Below are 21,078 nucleotides of genomic sequence, written 5' to 3' on the forward strand. Positions count from 1 at the left end.
TTGGATCTCTTTCGGGGGAAGGTCTCGGGAGCTGGCCTTGCTGGGGACTGCACTGGGCTGTCCCATCCCCCCTGCCCCGGGGGCTTTGCTCAGGAGAAGGGGACGAGCCCCCTCCGTCCCCCGGTGCTCTTCGCTGACTTGCAGTGGTAGCGGGAGCAGTATCTGTGTGTTAGCAGCGCTCTCGCCTTGTCCGCAGCAGTTATCCAGGAGTGGCAATGGCACGTGGAGCTTTACCCACTGTGTCCAGTGACTCTTGCTGGGGCAGGGGCTGGGGATTGGACTGCTGCTTCTTGGGGTTCCCCCTGGGATACACAGAGGCTGGAAGTCCCTTCCGGGGTGGATGCTTGGCAATGTTCCTTTTAGTGTTTCTCAAATGCTACATGAAGACATGCTGCCCTGGAGCCTGAAGATGACACCGCTGCAGTCACTGAAAGTGTCCTGCAGGATGGAGGACGTTAGTCCGGTCTTTGCATTCTCTAGGGGAATGCCAAACAGCCCAGGCTATGGAAAGACTAGTTATGCAAAAACGTAAAAGGCTGGACATTTTAAAATATTTGGGGAACATGTTTCAATTCTCTTTGAATGCTTCTGGCTACTACTAAGTGTAACTTGTATTCATGTGCAAAAAATACCCTGCATTATACCCTAAATCCATGCAGGGCTGGATCCCACATCCAAGTTGGCACAGACTAAGTAGGCAGCTGCCTGTGGCAACAGATGTGTAAGGTGGGACACAGGCATCCCCGTTGTCCATCTCGCCACGGTGGCCTGGGGTCCACATCTAATAGGAGCTACCCAGGCTTCAGGAGGCTTTCTGGCCTCTGCAGCAGCCTGGACGGTGTCACCTAGAGCCATTTGGGGAGGGTAGTGCTTTGGGGACACTTTGCTGGGAGAAAAGTTGCAAGTGTCTCTGCTTTGTTAGCTGTGTCTGAACCTAAAGCTAAGGCAGCTTGTTGCTGTCTTGCCCTCTTCCCTCCCATCTCTCTCACAGCATCTATTCAGTATTTTAAAAGGTATAATACAAACAGCCTCTCAGTGCATTAAGGGGCATTTCACCCTGTTTTGTGATGTTGATAAATATCTCAGCAGAGAGAACAGCAAAGAAAACAGCTTCAGTCCACTCTAAGCCTCAGCCCTCACCGAGCAAAGCTATGCAAGAAGAAGAAGGGTTTTGTGTCCACTGATTTAACCTCCAGAGGACATTTTTCCTCCTGGGCTGTAAGCAGCAGTCAGATTCGGAAGGGCAGTCATGTGTGTTTGTCTTACTCCACTGGGCCACCTGCCCATGCGAGGGGTGTTAGCGAGTGTGCCCCAGTGTGCACACAGACCAAACGCTTTCTGCATTGCTGGCAGTCTCTTGCTTAAACATCTGTCCTGCACAATGCCAAAAGACAGAGGAAGATCCAAGAAAGCAGCTCCCAACTGACTGTGTCTCCACAGTGCTCTTCTTTTACCTCTTGTAGTTTTAGCGTGATCCCAGGCGGTGCTTTTTCTTGAAGGCTAAGTTTTGCCACTAGAGGCAATTACTAGTCCACATCTCAGTTGCTGTTAAAGGTGGAGAAGTTGTCTGTTATGATTGAGGAAGAAATTCTCAAAAAAATAATTCAAGACCATTTTAAAACCTCAGAAACCACAAAGCCAATATGTTAATATTGTTTTAAAGCTGGTTATTCTAAGCCAATTTTATGATGAAAAAATATGCATATTTTGAGTGTCTCTGAGCTGGGAGCTGATTCTCTCCATGCTCCCTTATAGCCTGTTGCCCTGAACATATCCTCGCTATTTGCAAAAGCAGATTGCCCCACAGCTTTGCCGCAACTTTGTAAGAGGGCAGCTGTGAGGTCATGGCTGAACTGGAGCCCTCATCTGAGGGCTTGCAGGAGATCCCTTTGAAAAGACCGCTGGGGTGGTAGTACCTGCCAAGGCTCTGGCCTCACACCCTGAAGCAACAGGGGTGGTCAGTTGTGCCTTGTCTCAGCTGCGGGCCTCACCTCCCAGCTGTTTGCCAGAGGTCCCGCTTCCAGGGAGCGGGGTTGCCCAAAGGGCTGTGTGCCAGCGCCTTCACTTCTGCTGCGACGGTAATGCTAAGGCAGGCCATGCCGCAGCTGCGTTCCTTTACAGAGATGCTTGTTCTCTCTCTCCTTTTCTCTTCCTCAGATGCTACTTTCCACCCCAAATATTTCATAATATGTTGGGCTGCCCTGGGGGGTGGTTGAGCTTAAAACTGTCATTGTTTTGAAAACTGTGAGCTACAAACACCGACTCCAGCCCTGATTCTCGCCCCTTTGACGTAGGGAAGGAGCTCTGGTTCTTTGCCAGTCTCTGCTTGGCGCGCACAGCTCCTGAGGCTTGCAGCACTGTGGTCCAGAGTGATACTCTGGGATTTGAGATTGTTTGTGCCAGGGAAATCTAAGAAATCCTGAATTACAGGTTTAGCAATGTATGCTACGCTTGACACCAGAAACATTGATGGTGAGTTGTTGTCTAACACCATGGCAGGCCACGAGGAGAGCTGGGAGCCCCTGGAAGTTGCTGGGTTTCAGCTGTGACAACGTTGCGCTTACATGTTCACCTCAACAGCATTCTCATTACTTGTGTTTGGCCTTGGAATAGCTTTGGTTGTTGGAGGAGGGGCTGCCTGTACATGAGTCCTGAATCTCACTTATTAAGTTATCACAGCTTAAGGAATAATGATGGTGCAGTCTTATAATCCAAATTTATTCTGTTTACTCAGGTTTTAAGGCAAAAGAGAACCAGTCTGAACATAATCAGCATGCAGCCCTGCAAAGATTTGGAAAGCGTTTGATGCGTGATAATTACTGCTCTTTATTTCCTGTGCTATTATTTGATATTATGTTCACAGAATAGACTTCTGTACAGAGGTGAGGCAAGTTTGAGCATCACCTAGCTTGGGCACTGGAACTAGTTGTTTCTCTCTTGCTTTCTGTTCGATAGGTGTTTAGAGTACTGAGCCCTCTTTAAATGAAGAAAAAGCCAGCTGCCCACACACAGCTAGGAGCTGTCCTAGAAACATTTGACCCCAATGATGAATCAAGGCTACGTATCAGATTTAAGTGGCTAGAAAAGCAGATAGGTGCCTGGTGTGTATTAGGAAACATCCCAACAGATTGGCTGCCCATTTCATTTTGGCTTTCAGTTAGAGTCAGGTGTCTAGCTGAGTTATTCACTTCTTTCAGTCCTCCTGCTACTGAGCAGTGCCTTTCTGATGTTGCCTCTAGAGCATGTTGAAGGTCTTTATCAGCTGAAGGTGAAATATTTCCAGTCACAAATCTGACAGCGTTCTGGGAGAACGAATATTTGGCCCCCAAAGTAAATCTCTTCCCCTTTTGTAAGTCCAGCATTGCACTCTTCAGTCTGGTTGTAACAAAACTTTTATTTTATTGTTGTCTTAGGGTTCAGAATGCCAAACTTGGGACTTTGTAGCCTAGCATATTTTTATTTAACAGAGCTTCAGTGCAGTGCTCCCCTTTTCCACATAGCTTCCTTCTCTTTCAAATTCAGGTTGCAGAAACATAACCAAGATGTGAGCATGGTCCTGCCAGCTAGCACACAGGGCCACCTCGCCTCCATCCCATCTCCAAGGGTGGCCAGCTGGTAGCAGGCACTTCAAGAGAGCACAGGAAAGAGGGCAAGTCTGAAACCCTTCCCCAGCCCAGCATCCTCAGTTTCTAGCAGTTTCTGGGACCAACAGCATTGAGGTGATATCTAGACCGTCAAGTTCTGTAGGCACAGAGAGACCTATCTTCCTTGAATGAATCTGGTGATGTTGCTGTCTTTAATATTGTAGCTCTGTGTTTACATTGCATTTTTCGTTATGGTAGGAGTAATATTATAAATCTTCCCTTGCTTATGCTCTCTGAACACCAGGAAATAATGTTGTTCATGCTCCGCTTTGCAAATGAGCCTTAGTCTGGAGCTCGCCTTCTGTTGATACTGTTCCCTCTGTCAGGGCACAGCAAGGGTTGGCTGCTCCCTAGCAGATGGGGAGCCGAGGTGGATAACACAGCCGGCAGGACAGGAGTCTTGCCAGCCAGGGCTCAGTCCCACAGTACCCGAGTGAGGCAGGCAAGGGATGGCAGCCAGGTTCAACCAAGAGTCCAGATCACCAGGCAAGCTCATGGTGATGAGGCAGGTCCAAGGTCAAGCCAAGAAGTCAGTTCACAGCTCAGAATCAGGTCCAGCAATTGCCAGGCAGGTCCAAGGTCAAGCTGGGAAGTCAGCTACAAGTTGGGATCTGGATCAGAGTCCATGACTAGGCACAGCTGAGCTGGAAACCGATACTTTCCTAACATAGCTCAAGCAGGGACTGAAGGCAGCAGGCTTAGCTTAAATAGAGCTCCTGGGCCTATGGACCGGTGTGGGTGCAGGCCCCAGGTGAGGCTGGTCAGGGCCAATAAGGCCTCTTAAGTGCTCTCTAGGCCATGACATGCTTTCTCTGACCTGCTCCTTCAAATTCATGGCTAAACAAGTTAAATGTTGCTGACTGTGTGAAAAATCTGGTTGTATGCAATGAACTTCATGCCCTCCTCCTGCTTAACTCATGTCACTTGTGAAATGCAGTCTTACAGCCAGTTAGAAGGAAATGAAGAGTAACTGCCCAGATGGAGAACTAAAAAGGGGAGGTCAGGGACCTCTGTCTTCTCCTGGGTAAGGGTTCCCAAACCAGCAGTTACAGGCCCCATCACAGTGGTACAAGCTCCTCCTTTGGTGGTGGTGCTATGTAAGAAAAAACCCTTGATGTTTGCAGACTCTGAGCTGGGATTTCACAGCAAAGGCTTTCCTAGATCAGGTTGGTACCAGCAGTGATTGTCACTCTGTTGGGTTCATGCCTCCAGTAAGTGGTGCTTTAATGTGTCTTACAGCGTGTCCTGCTAGGAGATGGTGAAAAGGGACCATCCTCCAGAGTCTCTTTCTTGCTCCTTTGTCAAGTTTGTACTACCCAACTTGATTTCTTGCTTACTTTCAGTTTTACGCTCTGTGCCTGGGCAAGGTGATGGACAGCAGAGCAGAGATGGAAGTTGTGAGAAGCATGAAGGGGAATCCTGCTGGGGAGGTTAGTGTCCATGTGGTCACCACTGAGAACACTGTGCAGAGCACCCACCTGCCAGCGACTGCCTTCATCATACCAGGTATGTGGGATTGTTCTCTGTATCTGCTGCCTCCACAGCCATTCTCACTGTGGATTGCTCCCCTCACACTCCATGTGTGCCTGTGTTCCTTGCAAGCCCTGGGAAGCAAAGCTGTGCACCATCTCTGTGGCAGATCAAAATCTCCCAAGTCTTAAACTGAAGCCCTAATCTTTGAGGGCTGCTGTTCCATTGCAGCACAGTGTGCTGAGCTTGGATGCCTGCTTGGCAGTGCATTTGGGTGCCTGAGCTGCTGTGTTAGGGCTGATCTTGCCCAGCTGACCGGTGTCTTTCAGGATGTGTGCAGGCAAAGGCCATACCAGCCTGGATGTGCCTACGTTAGCATTTAGGTGAGATCAGGGTGTGCTTTTGAAGCAAATCTCCCAGTTTTTCCTGCTCCCTGAGTCTTAGTTCCCACTGTAGAATGGCCCTGGCCTGCATACAGCATTCCTTTAAAATGAAACTGATCTGCAAGATGCGATCCAGGTACTCACCACTACAGTCCTGCCACAACTGGGCATCCTGGCCATGGGGACAGGCTGAGGTGAGGCTGAAGTAAGACCCTCCTGAACGTGGATAGTGTGGGTGCCACCCCCTGGCAGAAGCTGCCTCTGGCTGCAGATCCCATTGAGTCACACTACCTGCTCATGGCTACTTTAGCCTACAATACTGAGGCCCTGGCTGGGAGACTGTCCCCTCTCCATGACTTTGTGCTGCTTGGGGCTGCCGCGCTGCCGTTGTGCCTTGTTCGCATCTGTGAAGAGTTTTCTGTATGTCTCTGGTTGGTTGTTTCTTTTCTTCTTCTCTCAAGCAAATGCCACTACCATCAACCTTCCTGCGAGCACCTTAGAAATCCAGCGATTCCCACGGGAGCCACAGAGAAGCACAGGGGCTGAGAGGCCGGAAAGGGGAGCAGGGAATGAGCCCATCACAGCCACTGTCATCCCCCAGATCAGTGGGGTGCAGACCTGCAACACAGTCCGTGTGCTGGAGTGGAAAGATGGGGTGGCTACTTTGCCTGGGAGTAACCTGCGGGTAAGTGTAACCCTGGGCTACCATATTTGCCCCGCTCAGCTGCTTCCCTTTGTCAGTGGCAGCCCCCAGGCCTGTGCTGGCCAGGGACCACTTAGCTGTAATGTGGCTACCCTGGCAGTACCTGCACCCCCAGCAGTACCTGCATCCCTCAGCTGTTCCTACTCCGCAAGGCTCTTCTTCTGCCCTATCCCAGCAACACTGTGTTGCGAACTTAGCAGAGAGAGCACGCGAAAGGCACCTGAGGGCTGTGGCAGCTCTGTCCTGCACAGGTGGCAGAGGGATGCCGCTTGCTGTGCAGGGCATCTTGCCTTTCCAAGCTGTGCTGTGGAGTAGCCCAAACTCCTGCACTCACACTGGAAGCAGTGACCTTGCACTCAACAGGCAATGGCTGCCTTTAGGTCTGCTGTGGCTAGGGAGTGTGGGGGTGTGGTAGCATGAAACAGCTTGCACAAAGTGCAGCTTCTCTCTTCCAATTTCTCAGCTCCTCTCAGGCCCAGGGCACCACATCCTCCAGCCATTGTCCTGCCCCCTTGATGCTGCCACCTGGTGCTGGTCTTGCCTAAGTTCAGGCAGAAAGCAGGGGAGGCTTGGGGGCTAAGTTCTCTCTTGTGCTTCTTCCGTCTCCTTGAGCCACGTGTCTCTGTGCTAGTACACCAGCCTGGCAGGCTTAACAGCCAGCAGAGATTGCACAGAAGGACAGCAGGACAGGAGACTTCAATGCTGTGCTTGGCTCCATCATTGCTACCCTCAGCCTTGTGCTTCTGGGAGAGCTGTCCCCTTGTTGGACACCATGTCCGTCTCATTCTCAGAGCTCACATGCACCCACCAGCTATTGTGTTACGTTTCTATTCTCCTTGTTGACTTTTTTCCTTCTGTTTTTTGGGTCTATGACATAGTTTCGGATAAATGAGTATGGGACACTGAAGGTGGTGAGTGCTGATAAGATGCCTCCAGTGGAACCTATAAAGGAGAGTCACCCAGAGAAAGACGGGGACTCAGAGGTGCCACCCACCAGCAGGGACAATCCTACTGTTGCTCAGGGTAAGGGCGCTGCTGTGGCACTTCTGGGGTTGGTACCATCATGCAGCAGGTACTGTCTGGCTTAGACCCGGAGTGAGGCAAATATCTACTGCTTCCTGCTCTCCTTCTTTCACTGATCCTTGGGCCTCACTGCTCCTCTTCTGTCTCTCCTTACTCAGATGTACCAGAGCAGCCCAGGCTGCCAACAGCAGAGGGCATGTGCCACTGTGATACCTGTGGCCGGAGACATGTTTCAGACGGGGCCCGGGAAGGCAGGGGCTTCTGCAGTGAACACTGTCACCAGCAGTTCAAAGAAAGGTAAAGGAGAGGGAGTCTGTGCCACACAGAGCTGTAACCATTTGTCTGTCTGCTTACCCTCCCTGCTGTGTGTGCTCCAGCAAGGGATGCAGGTGCACCTCTCTCTGGCGGGTGCTGGGGACCCCATTTGTTTCCCTCTTTTCTTTAGGTAGGGTGCTCTGGCTGCAACTTGGGGGTATGAAGACCTGTCCTCAGGGACAGCAGGAGTCATAGGAAGCCAGATTTTCTCCTGCCTAGCTTGCGGCCTCATGAATATGCAGCAACTGGTGCAGGATTGCCGCGGGAGGTGCTGCAAGAGGTGCTCCCAGGCTGAACTGCATGTGGAGGCATGGGTCAGGAGGGGATTTCCAACCTGCCACCTTACAGATATGTTCTCTGAGGTGTCACCGAGTGCAAGGTGTGACTCACAGGACTGGATTTCTGTCATCTCCGAGCGATTCTGATGCAGCTTAGAGCCTTGCTACAAAGCTAGATCCCTTTTGATTCATCCCTAGGTCCAGGTTTCTGACACTAGAGCATGTGAGGGTGGTTCAGACCTGTCCCTTGGTTCTAACCTCTTGGCGACTTTTCTCTAAGAGGAGTGCATACGGTAGTCAGCAGGAATGACAATGTATGCGTGTGTAAGAAGTGGGATGACAGTGATTCTCCAGCAGTCACTCTCTTGCAGTCGTGTTGACTGCCACCCCAGCTATTGCCATGTGCTCTGCTGCAGTGATTTACTCTCCCTTCCTCCATGCAGGTCTGTCATTGTGGAAAACTCTGCTAGCAGCACCAATGTCATTGAAATCCTCAAGCCAGTGAAGAAACGGAAGAGGAAGGATTACCAGAGCCCTTCGGAGGAAGAATATGAATCTGAGCAAATGGTAGGAAGATGGAGTGTGTGCGTGTGTGTGTGTGTGTGTGAGTGTGTGTGTGTGTGTCAGTGTGTACATGACAATACCGGGGTGGGCCAAGGACAACCCATGGACCACTCATGTATCTGGTGCAAGTGTGTACAATTCTCATTTGTGCTTTTTAGTACCATGTCAGCTATGTGTCCAAGTGGTAACCAGAACCTGTTAATGCCAAAAAGACTTGAACGCATGGATTGTCATGGCTTCTAGACACTTGGACTGCTGTTTGGCATGCTGAATGTGCTGGATTGCACAGCACTGGGCACATCCTGATTGGGTTATAGGTGCTGAGGTCTCCCAAATGGTCTTTAGAGTCTGGGCCACCAAACTCAGTGTTGAAGTAAGAGAACATCTGTCTGCTGGCTGTATAATGTATATCCTGGGGAAGGGAGAGTGACTTTGACAAGCCGAAGAACAGATGTGTTTGCTAGCCTTGCCTCTGGCAGATTCACACCAGGTGGGGCTGCTACCACTCAGCACCAAAATTCTTCTCAGGTTCTCATCACCAGATCCTCTTGGACATCCATTTCTGGGCTAGGCATCACCTAAATCATGGATGTTGTGGAGGCTCCTTATGGCACTGTCATGAGGGTACAGTATGCAGTGTAAATCTCTGCACAGGAATCCATGACTTCCAACATGATGGGCTTCTGTTTTGTCTGCTCTCATGCCTAGGAGGAAAAGCAGGAAGAGAGGAAAAACTCTGCAGGAGACTCTGCTATCAGCAGTCCAAACACTGAAGCATGGAACGGGAGCCAGCACGGTATGGAGGGGCTGGATGGGCTGTGGGGTGAGCGCTCTGCCGTCACAGCCCCTTCTCACCTGTGCAGAAGTGAGTGGGGCTGCACAGTGGAGGCTGCAGGGTCCCTCTGCAGTGCCGAGGAGCAGGGCTAGTGTTACGGTGCTCCAGCAGTGAGTCAAACACACAGTGCCGTGAGCCAGTACCCCTTCCTGAAGGCTTGTAAGCTCTTCTGCTTGCTTGGTCCTGCTCTCCCTGTCTCTTTCCCTTTCTCTCCTTCCTGTCTTTCTCTCCGTGGGTGCACCCTTACAAGCATACAGCTGTATCTTTTTCAGGAGTTGGGCCATACTGTACAGTGCTTTCTGGTCCCTCCCATTGGGAGCTGATTTTATTACTTGCTTATGAATATGCTGTTTGTGATGATCCCATTTTGCTCTGAGAGATGCTATCATGACCTCTAGTGTGACTGTGTGCTACACCTGGCTTTGCCCCACTTTGGACAGTCTCATGAGGAACATCCCTCACATGATCCAGAGACCATGAGTTTGGGGGCTGCTTCTGTAGCTCTGGTGCTACTGAAGCCTGAGGCTTTGCCATTGTCTCATCTCACAAGGTGGGCTGTTCCTGGACCGTGTCAGAGCAGATCTCAAAGACAGCTGTGGGCACTGAGGGAAAAGAGACAGGCCGAGGGATGCAGTGTTTGCTTTGTTTGTTTTTCCCTTACAGTGTGGTAGGGAAGAAAGTAAAACTTGGGAAAATATTGGACATAAACATCTGTGGGGAATATTTCCTCTTTGAATAGTGACAGGTCACTTTTAGAGCCATTTTAAAATGAAATTGTTCCTGCTGCACTTTGGAAGCCCCTCCACAGCCAAGTGTAGGGACTCTAACGGGCCACGTTATTGGAATAAGTCAATCCTTAATGTTACACTGAGTTAACCTATTAAATAGGGAGCTCATACTCACTTGCCAGGTCCTTTGCTCTACAAACATTAGTCTTCTCTGTGGGAAGAGCAGGTTTCTACTTGTTTCTGAGCCCTGAACGTGTAACCTTCCTTGCTGCTTACAAGTAAGCATCATTGAACCTTGTGATTTTCAGCATTTTATTTTCTCCTATTTTAGAGATACATCAGTGGACAAAATACACAGTTGGATACTGCAGTGCATCAGAGTTCTATCTCTAGGTGCATTTGTTCAGAAGTGCAGAATTTGTACTTACCCAAATGTGCCTTCCAGGTTTTTTTCTATGTGCTAAATAAGAATACAGGTGTTTGCCACTCTTGAGCATTAAATGAAGTATCTTTGTTAGTATCCATGCTCACTGAATCTCAGCTTTAATTTCTTCCAGAAGTTTCTGTTTTTTCCTTCTCTGCCTCCTCTAAACCCGAGGGGAGAAAGGAGTTGGTCTGTTTTCCCCATGCATTTCTGGCCTGCCCTACAGAAGGCTGCCTGCCATGGCTGCTCTGTAACTGCAAATTATTTTGTGCTGGACTTAGGGATCACACTCCCCAAATCCCTTCAGATGCTAAGGATCAGGGAGAGGGTGGCTAGAGAGCAAGAGATTTGGGGTGTGTCTTGTGTGTCTTGGGCAAGGTCTCTGTGGCCTTCCCAAGGGGGCTGAGTGCATGAAGAGACACCTCCCTGCCTATAAAGGGAGGATGCTGTCTTATTTCATGAATATGCTAAGAGTAAATGCATCCCTAGGGCATCAGGGTGGCCCAGGTCTGCTGAGGGGGGCTTATGTGGGTATCTCAGAGTAGAGGATAGCAGAGCTGGTGCCTCCAGAGCAGCTCTGCCCCAGCTGCAGTGGGAGGCTAGCCTGCCGCAAGCCCGACTGGCCAGGAGCCCCTCTGCAGATGGGGGTGACCCCCTGTTGGATGCTGTGGCCATTTTGGATGCACCAGCTGGAGAAGAAGTGGTTGTATGGGTCTCCCGACATGCTTTAGGCTTTGCACAGCATGGTTTTTCCCCGAGGGCTCTCAGATACCTTGCCAGAGCACTTGTGTAGTGGCAGAGGACATTTGGGGTCATGGGGACCTGTGTGAGAGGGGGCCTCTCGGCTCTGTCCCTCGTTGGACAGCCAGCCAGGTTTGCTGTTGAAGGGGCTCTGGTAGGGTGGTGCTGAGCTTCATAGGGATGCTGGACTGTGTGTGAGAGCAGGATGTGGCCCCGGTGGGACCCATGGCCTCACCTGCCCTCCACAGTGCCCCGAGGCAGGCAGGGACTGGGGCTGGAGCTGACCCTCAGCAGCGCCTCTTGTGTGTGCGTTTGTGCTGCGCTCAGGTGCCAGCGAGGAGAAGAAAGAAGGCTGGTCTTGGGCGTCCTACCTGGAGGAGCAGAAAGCTGTCGCTGCCCCTTTAGATCTCTTCCAGGATGTGAGTTGGGATTTTCCTGTCTTTTTCCCCTCTTTCATCTTCTTTTTTCTTTCCCTTTTTTTTCCCACCCCTCCTCTTTCTCCTCTCTTCCTTGCTTCCCTGTTTTGCGGGGCTCTGTGCAATAAGCAAGCTCCTTTCTTCATCCAGAGGTGACCAGTTAGTCCCACTGCCTTCCAGTTGTGATTTATCCCCACTCCTGCTCCTCAGTGGGGTCCTGTCCCCCAGCCCTGCACCTCATGTGTGCGTAGAAGACCCTGGTGGCTCTAGAAGGGTGGCAGAGCCCTTCCAGGCCTTCCCTGAGCCCATGCATGGGCACTTCGGGAAGCCTTATGCCGTGTTGGACCTCTGCTTCTGGCTGGATGCTCACCAGGGCATGAGAGGAGCCCAGACCCTGGTGCCCCCGCTCTCCCATGGCCCCAGTGCTGTGCAGCTGTCAAGCGGGCTAGTGGCCCAGGGACTCCCTGCCCTGCCAACAACGAGAGAAGCAAACCCGCAGCTAGATGGAAGAACATGTTTTTCTACAAAGAAAGTATTAAAACTTGGTTGATGACATAACCTGTTGCCCACCATCTCCTGGGCCCAGAAGCTCCCATTACCTGATGTTTGCTCCATGGGATTGTTCTAGACCCCTTTACCTGTGTTGTTTTTTACATTTTAGTTTTATTTTTGTTTCCAGTACCAAGTAGTTTCCCAGCACAAGAATGGCTTTAAAGTGGGGATGAAGCTGGAGGGGATCGATCCACAGCACCCATCTATGTACTTTATCCTTACTGTGGCTGAGGTAAGGCTCCTCCAGCTTTGCGGGTGCATCCCCTGGCTCCTTCTTTCCCTCTCCTCATGCCCAGGCAGCGGAAGGCTCAGCAGGAGAGGGGGTGCTGCAAGAAGGCTGGCGGAGGGCTTTGGACCCTCACCTGCACATCGCTGCCAGCACTGCTGGGCACAGAATGAATTGGCACTTTGGCACCTCAGTCAAAGAAATTGGAGGTTTCCTGCTGGTTTGTAGAGGACAGGAGATAACGCTGTGGAGCAGTTGCCATGTCCAAGTGTAGTTAGTCTCTCCATCACACTGACACAGGGTGTCAGGGTGACACCATGGCTTCACCATGGAGGAGAGAGGCCATAGCAATGGCAACAGCTCCTTACCTTTGAGCTGATGCCTCTCAGATAGGTCTGATCTCTGGAGATGGATGGTGTGAAGGTGTCCTTTTTCTTATGGAAGGTATCCCTTTTCTTCTGTCAGTGGAGGCCCACTGTCTCTGGGGCTCTCAGCTCAGCCATGTGTCATTCCCCAAAACCAGCCTTACCTTGCAGTCCTCCCAGGACCCAAAGGGAACCAGGGAAAATGGTCATACAGTAGTGGCTGCTGGAGAGATTTCACTGAAGCAGCATGGCATTCAGCCAAAACCCTGTGCTGAAATCTCCCACAGGTGCAGAAAAGGGAATCTTTGCACTTGCTGGATCTGGCAAGGTGTCTGATCATTTCACAGAATCACACAACAGCTGAGGTTGGAAGGCAGCTCTGGAGATCATCTGGTCCAAACCCCCTGCTCAAGCAGGGTCACGGTCACCTGGAGCAGGTTGCCCAAGACCATGTCAGACAGCTTTTGAATATCTCTGAGAATGCAGAGTCTGCAACCTCTCTGGGCAACCTATTCCAGTGCTCAGTCACTCTCACAGTAAAAAAGATTTTCCTTAGATTCAGATGGAGCTTCCTGCGTTTTGGTTTGTGCCCGTTGCCTCTTGTCCTGTTCCCATTTTCTCCTATGCCAGCATATAGGGCCGGGTTCGTGATGGCTTAGCACTTACCTTGCTTCATGCTGAACACCTCCTGGGGTTGGCATGTGCCTCCTGATTCAGGGTGCTGGCCTATTATGACTTTTGGTTTCCCCAAGTGAAACACAGATTGTAGGTGGGAAGGGAGGAGTGCGTGATGCTCAGCCAGGGCAGCAAGAGGTTTCCATGGTCCTTCCCTTCTCCTGCCCTCCCTGCTGGTAGGTGTGTGGTTACCGAATGCGCCTCCACTTTGATGGCTACTCCGAATGCCATGATTTCTGGCTGAATGCTGACTCCCCCAACATCCACCCTGCTGGCTGGTTTGAGGAGACAGGGCACAAACTCCAGCCCCCGAAAGGTAAGGAGTTGGAGAGTCTGGGTCCACAGGCCCTGTCAAATGGGGGGATGAAGAGCAGACCCCAAACTGTGAGTGGGAGCTACGGGCCAGGGTGGCTCCAAAGGGGTGAGGAGGGATGCTACTGTGTTGGGGCTGTTGCAGGACAGCCCTGCAGGCACCTGTCACCACTGAAGAACTTGGCTTGCTCCCATTTTGGGGCAAAGCCCTGTTGCTCTGGATGACACTGCTGCTGGAGCCCAGCAGCTGCAGCACCCTGGGCAGAATGCAGTGTGCCCCACAAGACATCTGGGACCATCGCTCTCCAGGGAGGAACTGGGCACTGGATTTCCACTCCAACGCTAACATTTCTCAGCATCCCTCTGAAACAAGCCGCTGGCCTGTGCCAGACATGGCAGGCTGTGGGATTTCCAGGGTGCCCCAGGGCCCATTCTCCCACACTGAGGCAGCCTTGGGGGGGCGAGGGCTGGCCAGACTGGGGTGGCTGGGCTCAGCCATGTGGCCTCCTGGCTGCTCTCTATGAACTGGCGGCTTTCGTTTCCCTTCCTGAGGGGTTGTAGGTTATAAGGAGGAAGAATTCAGCTGGACAAGCTACCTGAAGATAACAAAGGCCCAGGCAGCTCCTAAGCACCTCTTTGTGATCCGAAACAGTGTGAGTAGCAGCTTCTCCTTCCTACCAGAGCTTACAGGTTCAAGTGTAACTTCCTCCTATCTATCCCAGCCCAATGCCTCCCCCAGTTTTGGGCTTTTCAACATCCACCCCATGTCTCTGATCCCTACAGTGCAAAGGGCCAGGAGAATGCACTGCTGGCATTGCTTAGTGAGACATGCTGCGATTTGCTGCTGAGGATGTGCAACTTGGATGCTAGTCTGGTCTGTTCAAAACCGGAGTGGGTCTGATACAGCAGATCCATCTCATGTACAGTTACAGCTCTCCCGGATGTTCTGCTGGGGAAGAATTAGCCTTTTTTCCAATCTGTTGTTTTGCCAAAAAAAACCCCAACAGTTAGAGTTTCATCGGTATAGTTCTTTTGTCTCTGTTTTCTCTAGACCTTTATTTTTCATATGGCAGCTTGGGTAAGGAAGGGGAGAATACAGTGGAATGCTAAATGCTGGTGGTTTCTTTGTTAGTTGCAGAGGAAACTCAACCTACTGATAAATCAATCTCTCCAAGTTATTTATTATGTCTAAATTCTCCTCCTTGAAATGGTGCATCCCTGCCAAGGTGGAGATGCATGATTGCTGCAGTGATCCCACTAGTGTGTGTGATGCAGTGTTTTGCACAGATTTTTGCATCCAAGAAATAAAGACAAGGTAGGGTGCAGGGCCCCATCCTAGGTCCTCCTGCCTAGGGTATTTAATAGATGCAAACAGTGAAGGAGCATGACTGCAAACAAGTATTTTGTGACTGAACCAAATTTTGTGTCTGAACCAATGTAAGCTGGAGACTGCTGCTGTCTTGGAGCTTACTGCTTATAGAAGATACTGAGGGTCTAAAGATGTTTTTTCTTCTTTTTTTGTGTGGCCAAGCCAAATTACTTACCCTGTGTCTGTTTTCTTGTGTGCACAGCAGGGTGCTGCCCTCTGGGACCCCTAAGGGGTGGCAGGCCCAGCTGGAGGCCAGGGCTGAGTCTTATTTTGGGAGGGTTTGGGGAGGTGCTGTATTGAGGGAAGTGATGAGGAGGGCGGCTGGGACCACAGGCATGAGTAAAAGCTGTCTTCTCTCTCCTTGCAGCACGAGGCTCCACCGGGCTTTGAGGTGGGCATGAAGCTCGAAGCCGTGGACCGCATGAACCCTTCCCTGATCTGCGTTGCCACAGTGACGGACGTGGTGGACAATCGTTTTTTGGTGCACTTTGACAACTGGGATGATACTTATGACTACTGGTAAGCACACAGAGGCTCCTGGACACCAGTGCTGACAAGGAGCCTTGCTGCTGCTTCAGCAAGAGTGACAGGGTGCTCTGGGACGATCCCCAAATGTCCAGCAGTGGCCTGATAGGGCAGAGGGTTGCCTTCCTGTGCCAGAGGAGAAACCTTTTCCTGTCCAGTGCCACTTTGTTTCTTTCTGGGATGTAGGCATGCCTGTCTCATTAACGTGAGGTTAAAACATCACAAGCCCTGTCCTTGGCCTGAAGCCCTCTTCAGTGTCAGGCAGGGCCACCTACGATGTCACCAAGGCAAAAGCTGAAGGCCTGAGCTTAAAAGGAGCTTGCAGGGCCATGGGCAGAAGGAGCATGCCTGTGTGGGAGGGGAGGTCACAGATGAGGCTGGCCAAGGCTGGTTAAGGCTGCTTAGTGCAGTCAGGGCCCTGAGACCAAGTCTGCATCCATCCTGTTTCATAGCCAGAGCCTGCAGACCTCTCTCTTCTTGCCTGCTTCAGTTCCCTGCCCGAAGAGCTGTGCTTCCGTAGCTGTTGCTGCACTGATCATTTTAAATGCCTGACCCTTGCTGCTTGCTCCTTGCTAGGTGATGTTGGTCACAGGCAATGGCTCCTGTGTGCTGCGCCCCAGGGCAGACCCATGAAACAGGAGCATCTGAGTAGCTATGATCTATTTGGGGGCCACGACCAGTACTTGAGCTCCTCAGCCACTCAGCTCTGCCGGCTCCGAGCTCTGAAATGCACGGCGTGTCTCCCTTCCCACAGCAAAGCGTTACTTTTCCCTGGGCAGCTCCACTGTGGAGCTTGCACCCAGAGCATGTTGTCAGGGTTCATGCCTTGCTCCTATGAGCTGGAGCCCCCCTCCTCTAGCCCTTGACTCCAGAGTCCCCTGGGCTATTCAGGAATGAGGGTGTTGTAAAAGACCCAAGCTCACACAAGGCCTTTTGCAGGTGACACAGGCCTGGGCTGTGCTGCCAGGCAGCCTGCCCTGGTTCCTGACAGCCTGCACTGTCCAGCAGTGATGAGCCGGGTGTCTCTGCCGCATAAGCGTACAGGTGTGTTTTGCAGGTGTGACCCCAGCAGTCCATATATCCACCCAGTCGGATGGTGTCAGGAGCATGGCAAACCCCTCACACCTCCTCAAGGTGAGTAGGTGGCCAGAGAGCACAGCCTGCACTAGTGCATCCCCTTGAGGACAGGCTTCCCCTGGGAGACAAGGGTGCCCAGGGGCTTAAACTCCACAGCCTCCGCTTGCCTGCGGGCCTGGGAGGTTTCTGTGAGCAAGGCCACAGCCAAGGAGGCAGCGTGCGCTGGCCAAGGGTCTTGTTCAGGTGCAGCACCACTGTTATCAGGCCAGGCGGAGAGGTCAGGAGGCCCCAGTGCGGGCCCAGATGGTTTTGCTTCCTCTGCACTCTGTATGTCACGATCCATTAGAAAATAGTGGCACATCTTGATGTCTTTCAGGTTCTGGCATACCTGGTGCAGGCGTGGTTGGTCCTTCAGGGTAGTAGGACGTTCTGGGATACTTGCTGTCCTCCTGCAGGCATGTGTGTCTCACCTTGCACGTCATTCCCCCTTCTAGATTATCCTGACCCTGACAACTTCAGCTGGGAAAAGTACCTAAAGGAAACTGGAGCATCTGCTGTCCCAGCTTGGGCCTTTAAAGTGGTGAGTGCCCCATCCTCTGCTCCACTGTGCCTGCGCAGGCCTTCAGGTTTTCTCCATCGTCAGGTCTATGCTTTTATGAAAGGTGATATCTAGTGTGCTCCTGCCACAGCCTGGAGTTCAAATCTACACTCAGGGTGCAGAACTCAGGGCTATACTGGGCAAGTAGGTGCAAACTGGGAAAAATGAGAAGTATGACTACTTCCTTGGCTAGACAGGAGCCCGGTGATGGGAATTCATTTCAGCTTGCTTGAGGGTTTTTGTCTCCAATTGCAGTAACAGCAGGTGTGTCCAGCCAACGGCAGCCACACTGTCAAGCCGCAAAATGGGTCTCCAAGAGGCCCTTTTCCTTTGGCAGAGATTTCCCATCTTGTGTCAACACAGTTCAGACCCAGGAAATCCACCCCTACTCTCTTCTGGTTGTAATTGCAAGCTTGGGAGGGCTCCAGCCCGGAGGGCCAGAGGTGGGACCTGGTCTTTGGTGGAAAAGTGGGGAAGGAGCGCAGAAGCCCAGAGCACAGCCCTGCTCCTCAATGACCTGGCGTGCTCCTCACCCTCAGCGGCCACCCCATGGCTTCCTGGTGAACATGAAGCTGGAGGCAGTGGACAGAAGGACTCCCTCCTTCATCCGAGTGGCCAGCGTGGAGGATGTGGAAGATCACAGAATAAAGGTGGGTCCTGGGCTCTTGGTGCTGAACTTGCATCCAGACACTGTCCTGGCTTGCTCCTACCCTTCCCATTTTGCTGTGCCAGCTGCAGTGGCAAAGTATGTGGAGGTCTGTGGAAGCATTAAGGACACAGGGTGGCAAGTCTCCTTGCGCGGCTCTGAGAGTGGAGCAGAGCCTTCTGCTGCAGTTCAGCTCTACCCTGCTGCTTGCCATCAGCTTGGAGGGCTCCAGTGCTTCTCAGGGAGGTGCCTTGAGCTTTAAGGATGACCTTTCCACTTGTTTCCCCAGATCCATTTTGATGGCTGGAGCCACGTCTATGATTTCTGGATCGATGCAGATCATCCGGACATCCACCCCATAGGCTGGTGCTCAAAAACTGGGCACCCACTGCAGCCTCCTCTCAGTAAGTCCTTGGCCTGGGGCAGCCCCTCACACCAATGCCCAAGAGTGCCAGATCCCTACTGTCACTGGCTCCTGGCCATGAGCAGAAATGTGTGCTGGCTGGGGGTGGGCAGTGAGGAAAGGCCTTTCTCACAGAGCTGGCAGCTGGAAACATTCCTGCAGTTTGGAGCAGGCAGGGAACACAGACCTCCAGCTCTGGCAGGGGCCACAGCTATGACCGTGTCTCTCCTGTTTCTCCTTCTGGTACAGGGCCAAAGGAACCAGCCTCCTCTACCCATGGGGGCTGCCCAACTCTGGGCTGCAAGAGCATCCCTCACACCAAGGGCTCCAAGTACAGCTTTCACCACAGGTGAGCTCCCCAGCATGGCTTGGAGGGGCAGGGTTTCCCTGTGAGCCCAGCAGCGGGGTCTTCCTCCTCTCCTCTGCCACCCATTCAGCTTCTTGGCACCCATCTTTGCCCCCATCCTGCCTACCACCTCCAGCTCAGGGGCAGCCGTTGCTCTCCCTGTGCCAGGCCTGCATAAAGCATGGGGGCTCCATTCCTGGTGTAATTCCTTATGAGGTGGTGCTCCCTGCTCTGTAGCTGCCCTGCACCACTCAGAGCTCCCCAAGGGCACCCTAGACACCCATTTGCCTGTGGGGCATATGGGCTATGCAGGGGACAGCCTTAGGGACCTTTATGACACTGCTCATTGATACCCGCTTCCAGGATGGTATTCTTCCAGTCTCTCATGGATGTTTTTTCCTGTGAGATTTTGAGCTGGGAAGCGCTGAGACAGGACAGTAAATCTCCCCCAGGTTACTTGTGCGAGCTTTTTCCGGGGAAGTCAGGAATGGCATGATGCTGACCCCAGCACGGCAAGCTGGCATCAGAGCAGGGGAGCATGTCAGATGGAGAGTCCTTGAGGACAAGGGAGGCAGATCAGACTTCCAGGGGTTTCTCTCCTGGCAAGCTCACGAAACTTGCTTCCTCCTTCCCCTGTTGATTTTCAGGCCCGTGGATAGTCTAGATGTCAGTGGGGGGAAGGAAGGGATGATGGAGTCTCTGTGAACCCTACCGACCTGGTTGATCAGGACTGTGGAGACTTGTACAGGGTTGCAGTTACAGCTGTGGGGAAGATGGGACGGGGATTTGTACCTGGAGGGGGTGGACTTGTCCTGCCTGTGAACTCAGGCGTTCAACGCCCTGGACCCAGGGTAATTGTTCAGCAAGTCTTTGACATTGCTGTGTGTAGCCAGAGTGGTGGCTTCTCGTGGTCTGGAGTGGAGGGGTAGCCCTGCCGCCAAACGCACTGGGCCTGGCTGGCGTCCCTGCGCTGCCCGTGCTGGGTCCAACGCTCGCCTACCCTCTGTTCTCTAGGAAGTGCCCCACGCCGGGTTGCGACGGGTCAGGACACGTGACTGGGAGATTCACAGCCCATTACTGCCTCTCAGGGTGCCCACTGGCAGAGAAGAACCAGGGCAAGCTCAAAGCAGACTTATCTGACACCGAGGCCTCAGCTCGAAAGAGGAACCTGATCGGCTTCTCTCAGCGAAAGAAATCTCGGCACCACGGGAGGTAGGGGCAAGCCTGGTGAGGCCAGTGCAGGCAGTACGGCACCTGCGCTGTGCTGGGTGTCCTTTGAAGGCATAGCCAAGGCAGTAAAGGCACCTTACCCATGGGGGTGCATGCTTGCTGGCAGCTGGTGTTTATCCTTCCAGCTCTGTTGGGTCACCTTGGGCATCTCTCCTGCCTTGCCTTTCCACTTTGATTGAGCTTGGCTGTTAGCCCTTTGGGTCAGGCTCTGAGAGTAATCCTTACTCTCACTACCACAGCACAGCTCTGTGCTACACAGAGAAGAGCCCTCAGGCTGGTCCCAGCTGAGTTTGAAATCCATCTTGTCTCTTTAGAGGGCGACCGCCGAAGTACCGGAAGATCCAGCAGGAAGACTTCCAGAGTAAGTGCTGTCCTCTGCCATGGTGTCATTGCAGAGCAGAGGCATGGCTTGAGGACTTGGCATGGTGGGTGGGAGAGAGAGGCCTCCTCTTGGTCTGTTTGGTCAGACCTAGTGCAGGTCAGCACCTCGTGGAGCGCTATGCAGAGTCTGTGCACAGCTCATGGCCTGACTGTCAAAGCTCTGTGACCTCTTACCGGAGCTGCGCTTGGTTCCTCACTGTCTCCTGGTTTATATTCATGATTCCTTTGAGTGCATTAGGGCAGGGAATTAGGATCCTCTCTCCATGGCAGTGCATTTTCCAAAGCCCTCTGTCCGCAGCAGACAAGGATGTTGTGCCTTCATCCTGTGGGTGCCATGTGTACCCCAAGACATCAGTGGGATTGTGAAATGCCACGTTATTGCCACAGTACAGAAAACTAATGCTGAACAATTTGCTTTGCATTTAGTTCTTATGATTGAAATAAAACATTGACTGGTTGCAAGAGGCAAAGACATTTCTTCCAGCAGTTACCAGTTTTACCATGAGCTGGTCTGGTGCCTACCCTAGCACTAGGAGTGAATGAAAAGGATCTCTTCTTGGGAGACATCCCTGACTCCTTGAGGCAGAGAACAAGAGAAAAGCTTTGTTAAAAACCTGAAATGAGCTCAATGATTAAGGATGGCATTCTGATGTGAAATTTGACCTTAGAATTTAGTTCAGTTTAGAAAATGAGTGACGGGAGGTGGTAAGAACAAGGAAAAGCCAAGCTTGTTGGCTTGAAAATTCTTCCCCCACCATCGCCAGTCCCACCCACCTGGACCCTTTGATGCACTAATGTCCTGTTAATGCAAGGGACAACCTGGCTCTTGATAGTCTGGATCCATGAGAC

At 52.0% G+C, this 21,078-nt stretch overlaps 1 protein-coding gene across 3 annotated transcripts in view; it reads left to right on the forward strand.

Moving 5' to 3' along the window:
- Positions 1-21,078, forward strand: part of L3MBTL1 (L3MBTL histone methyl-lysine binding protein 1) — a 29,085-nt gene that overhangs the window by 1,043 nt on the left and 6,964 nt on the right. For 2 of the 3 annotated variants that reach the window (XM_064521379.1, XM_064521378.1), the window contains exons 2-19: positions 4,988-5,150; positions 5,959-6,182; positions 7,079-7,223; positions 7,382-7,520; positions 8,260-8,383; positions 9,089-9,176; positions 11,436-11,527; positions 12,204-12,308; positions 13,523-13,658; positions 14,207-14,307; positions 15,391-15,542; positions 16,606-16,682; positions 17,120-17,205; positions 17,763-17,873; positions 18,159-18,273; positions 18,522-18,621; positions 19,633-19,830; positions 20,163-20,209. In XM_064521379.1, coding sequence (XP_064377449.1) covers positions 5,015-5,150; positions 5,959-6,182; positions 7,079-7,223; positions 7,382-7,520; positions 8,260-8,383; positions 9,089-9,176; positions 11,436-11,527; positions 12,204-12,308; positions 13,523-13,658; positions 14,207-14,307; positions 15,391-15,542; positions 16,606-16,682; positions 17,120-17,205; positions 17,763-17,873; positions 18,159-18,273; positions 18,522-18,621; positions 19,633-19,830; positions 20,163-20,209 — 2,176 coding nt within the window. In that variant the 5' untranslated portion in view covers positions 4,988-5,014. The remainder of the gene's footprint in view (positions 1-4,987; positions 5,151-5,958; positions 6,183-7,078; positions 7,224-7,381; positions 7,521-8,259; positions 8,384-9,088; positions 9,177-11,435; positions 11,528-12,203; positions 12,309-13,522; positions 13,659-14,206; positions 14,308-15,390; positions 15,543-16,605; positions 16,683-17,119; positions 17,206-17,762; positions 17,874-18,158; positions 18,274-18,521; positions 18,622-19,632; positions 19,831-20,162; positions 20,210-21,078) is intronic. The other variant, XM_026100134.2, reaches the window with a different exon arrangement.

The sequence above is a fragment of the Dromaius novaehollandiae genome, chromosome 16, assembly GCF_036370855.1.
Source record: "Dromaius novaehollandiae isolate bDroNov1 chromosome 16, bDroNov1.hap1, whole genome shotgun sequence".
In the NCBI taxonomy this organism is placed as follows: Eukaryota; Metazoa; Chordata; class Aves; order Casuariiformes; family Dromaiidae; genus Dromaius; species Dromaius novaehollandiae.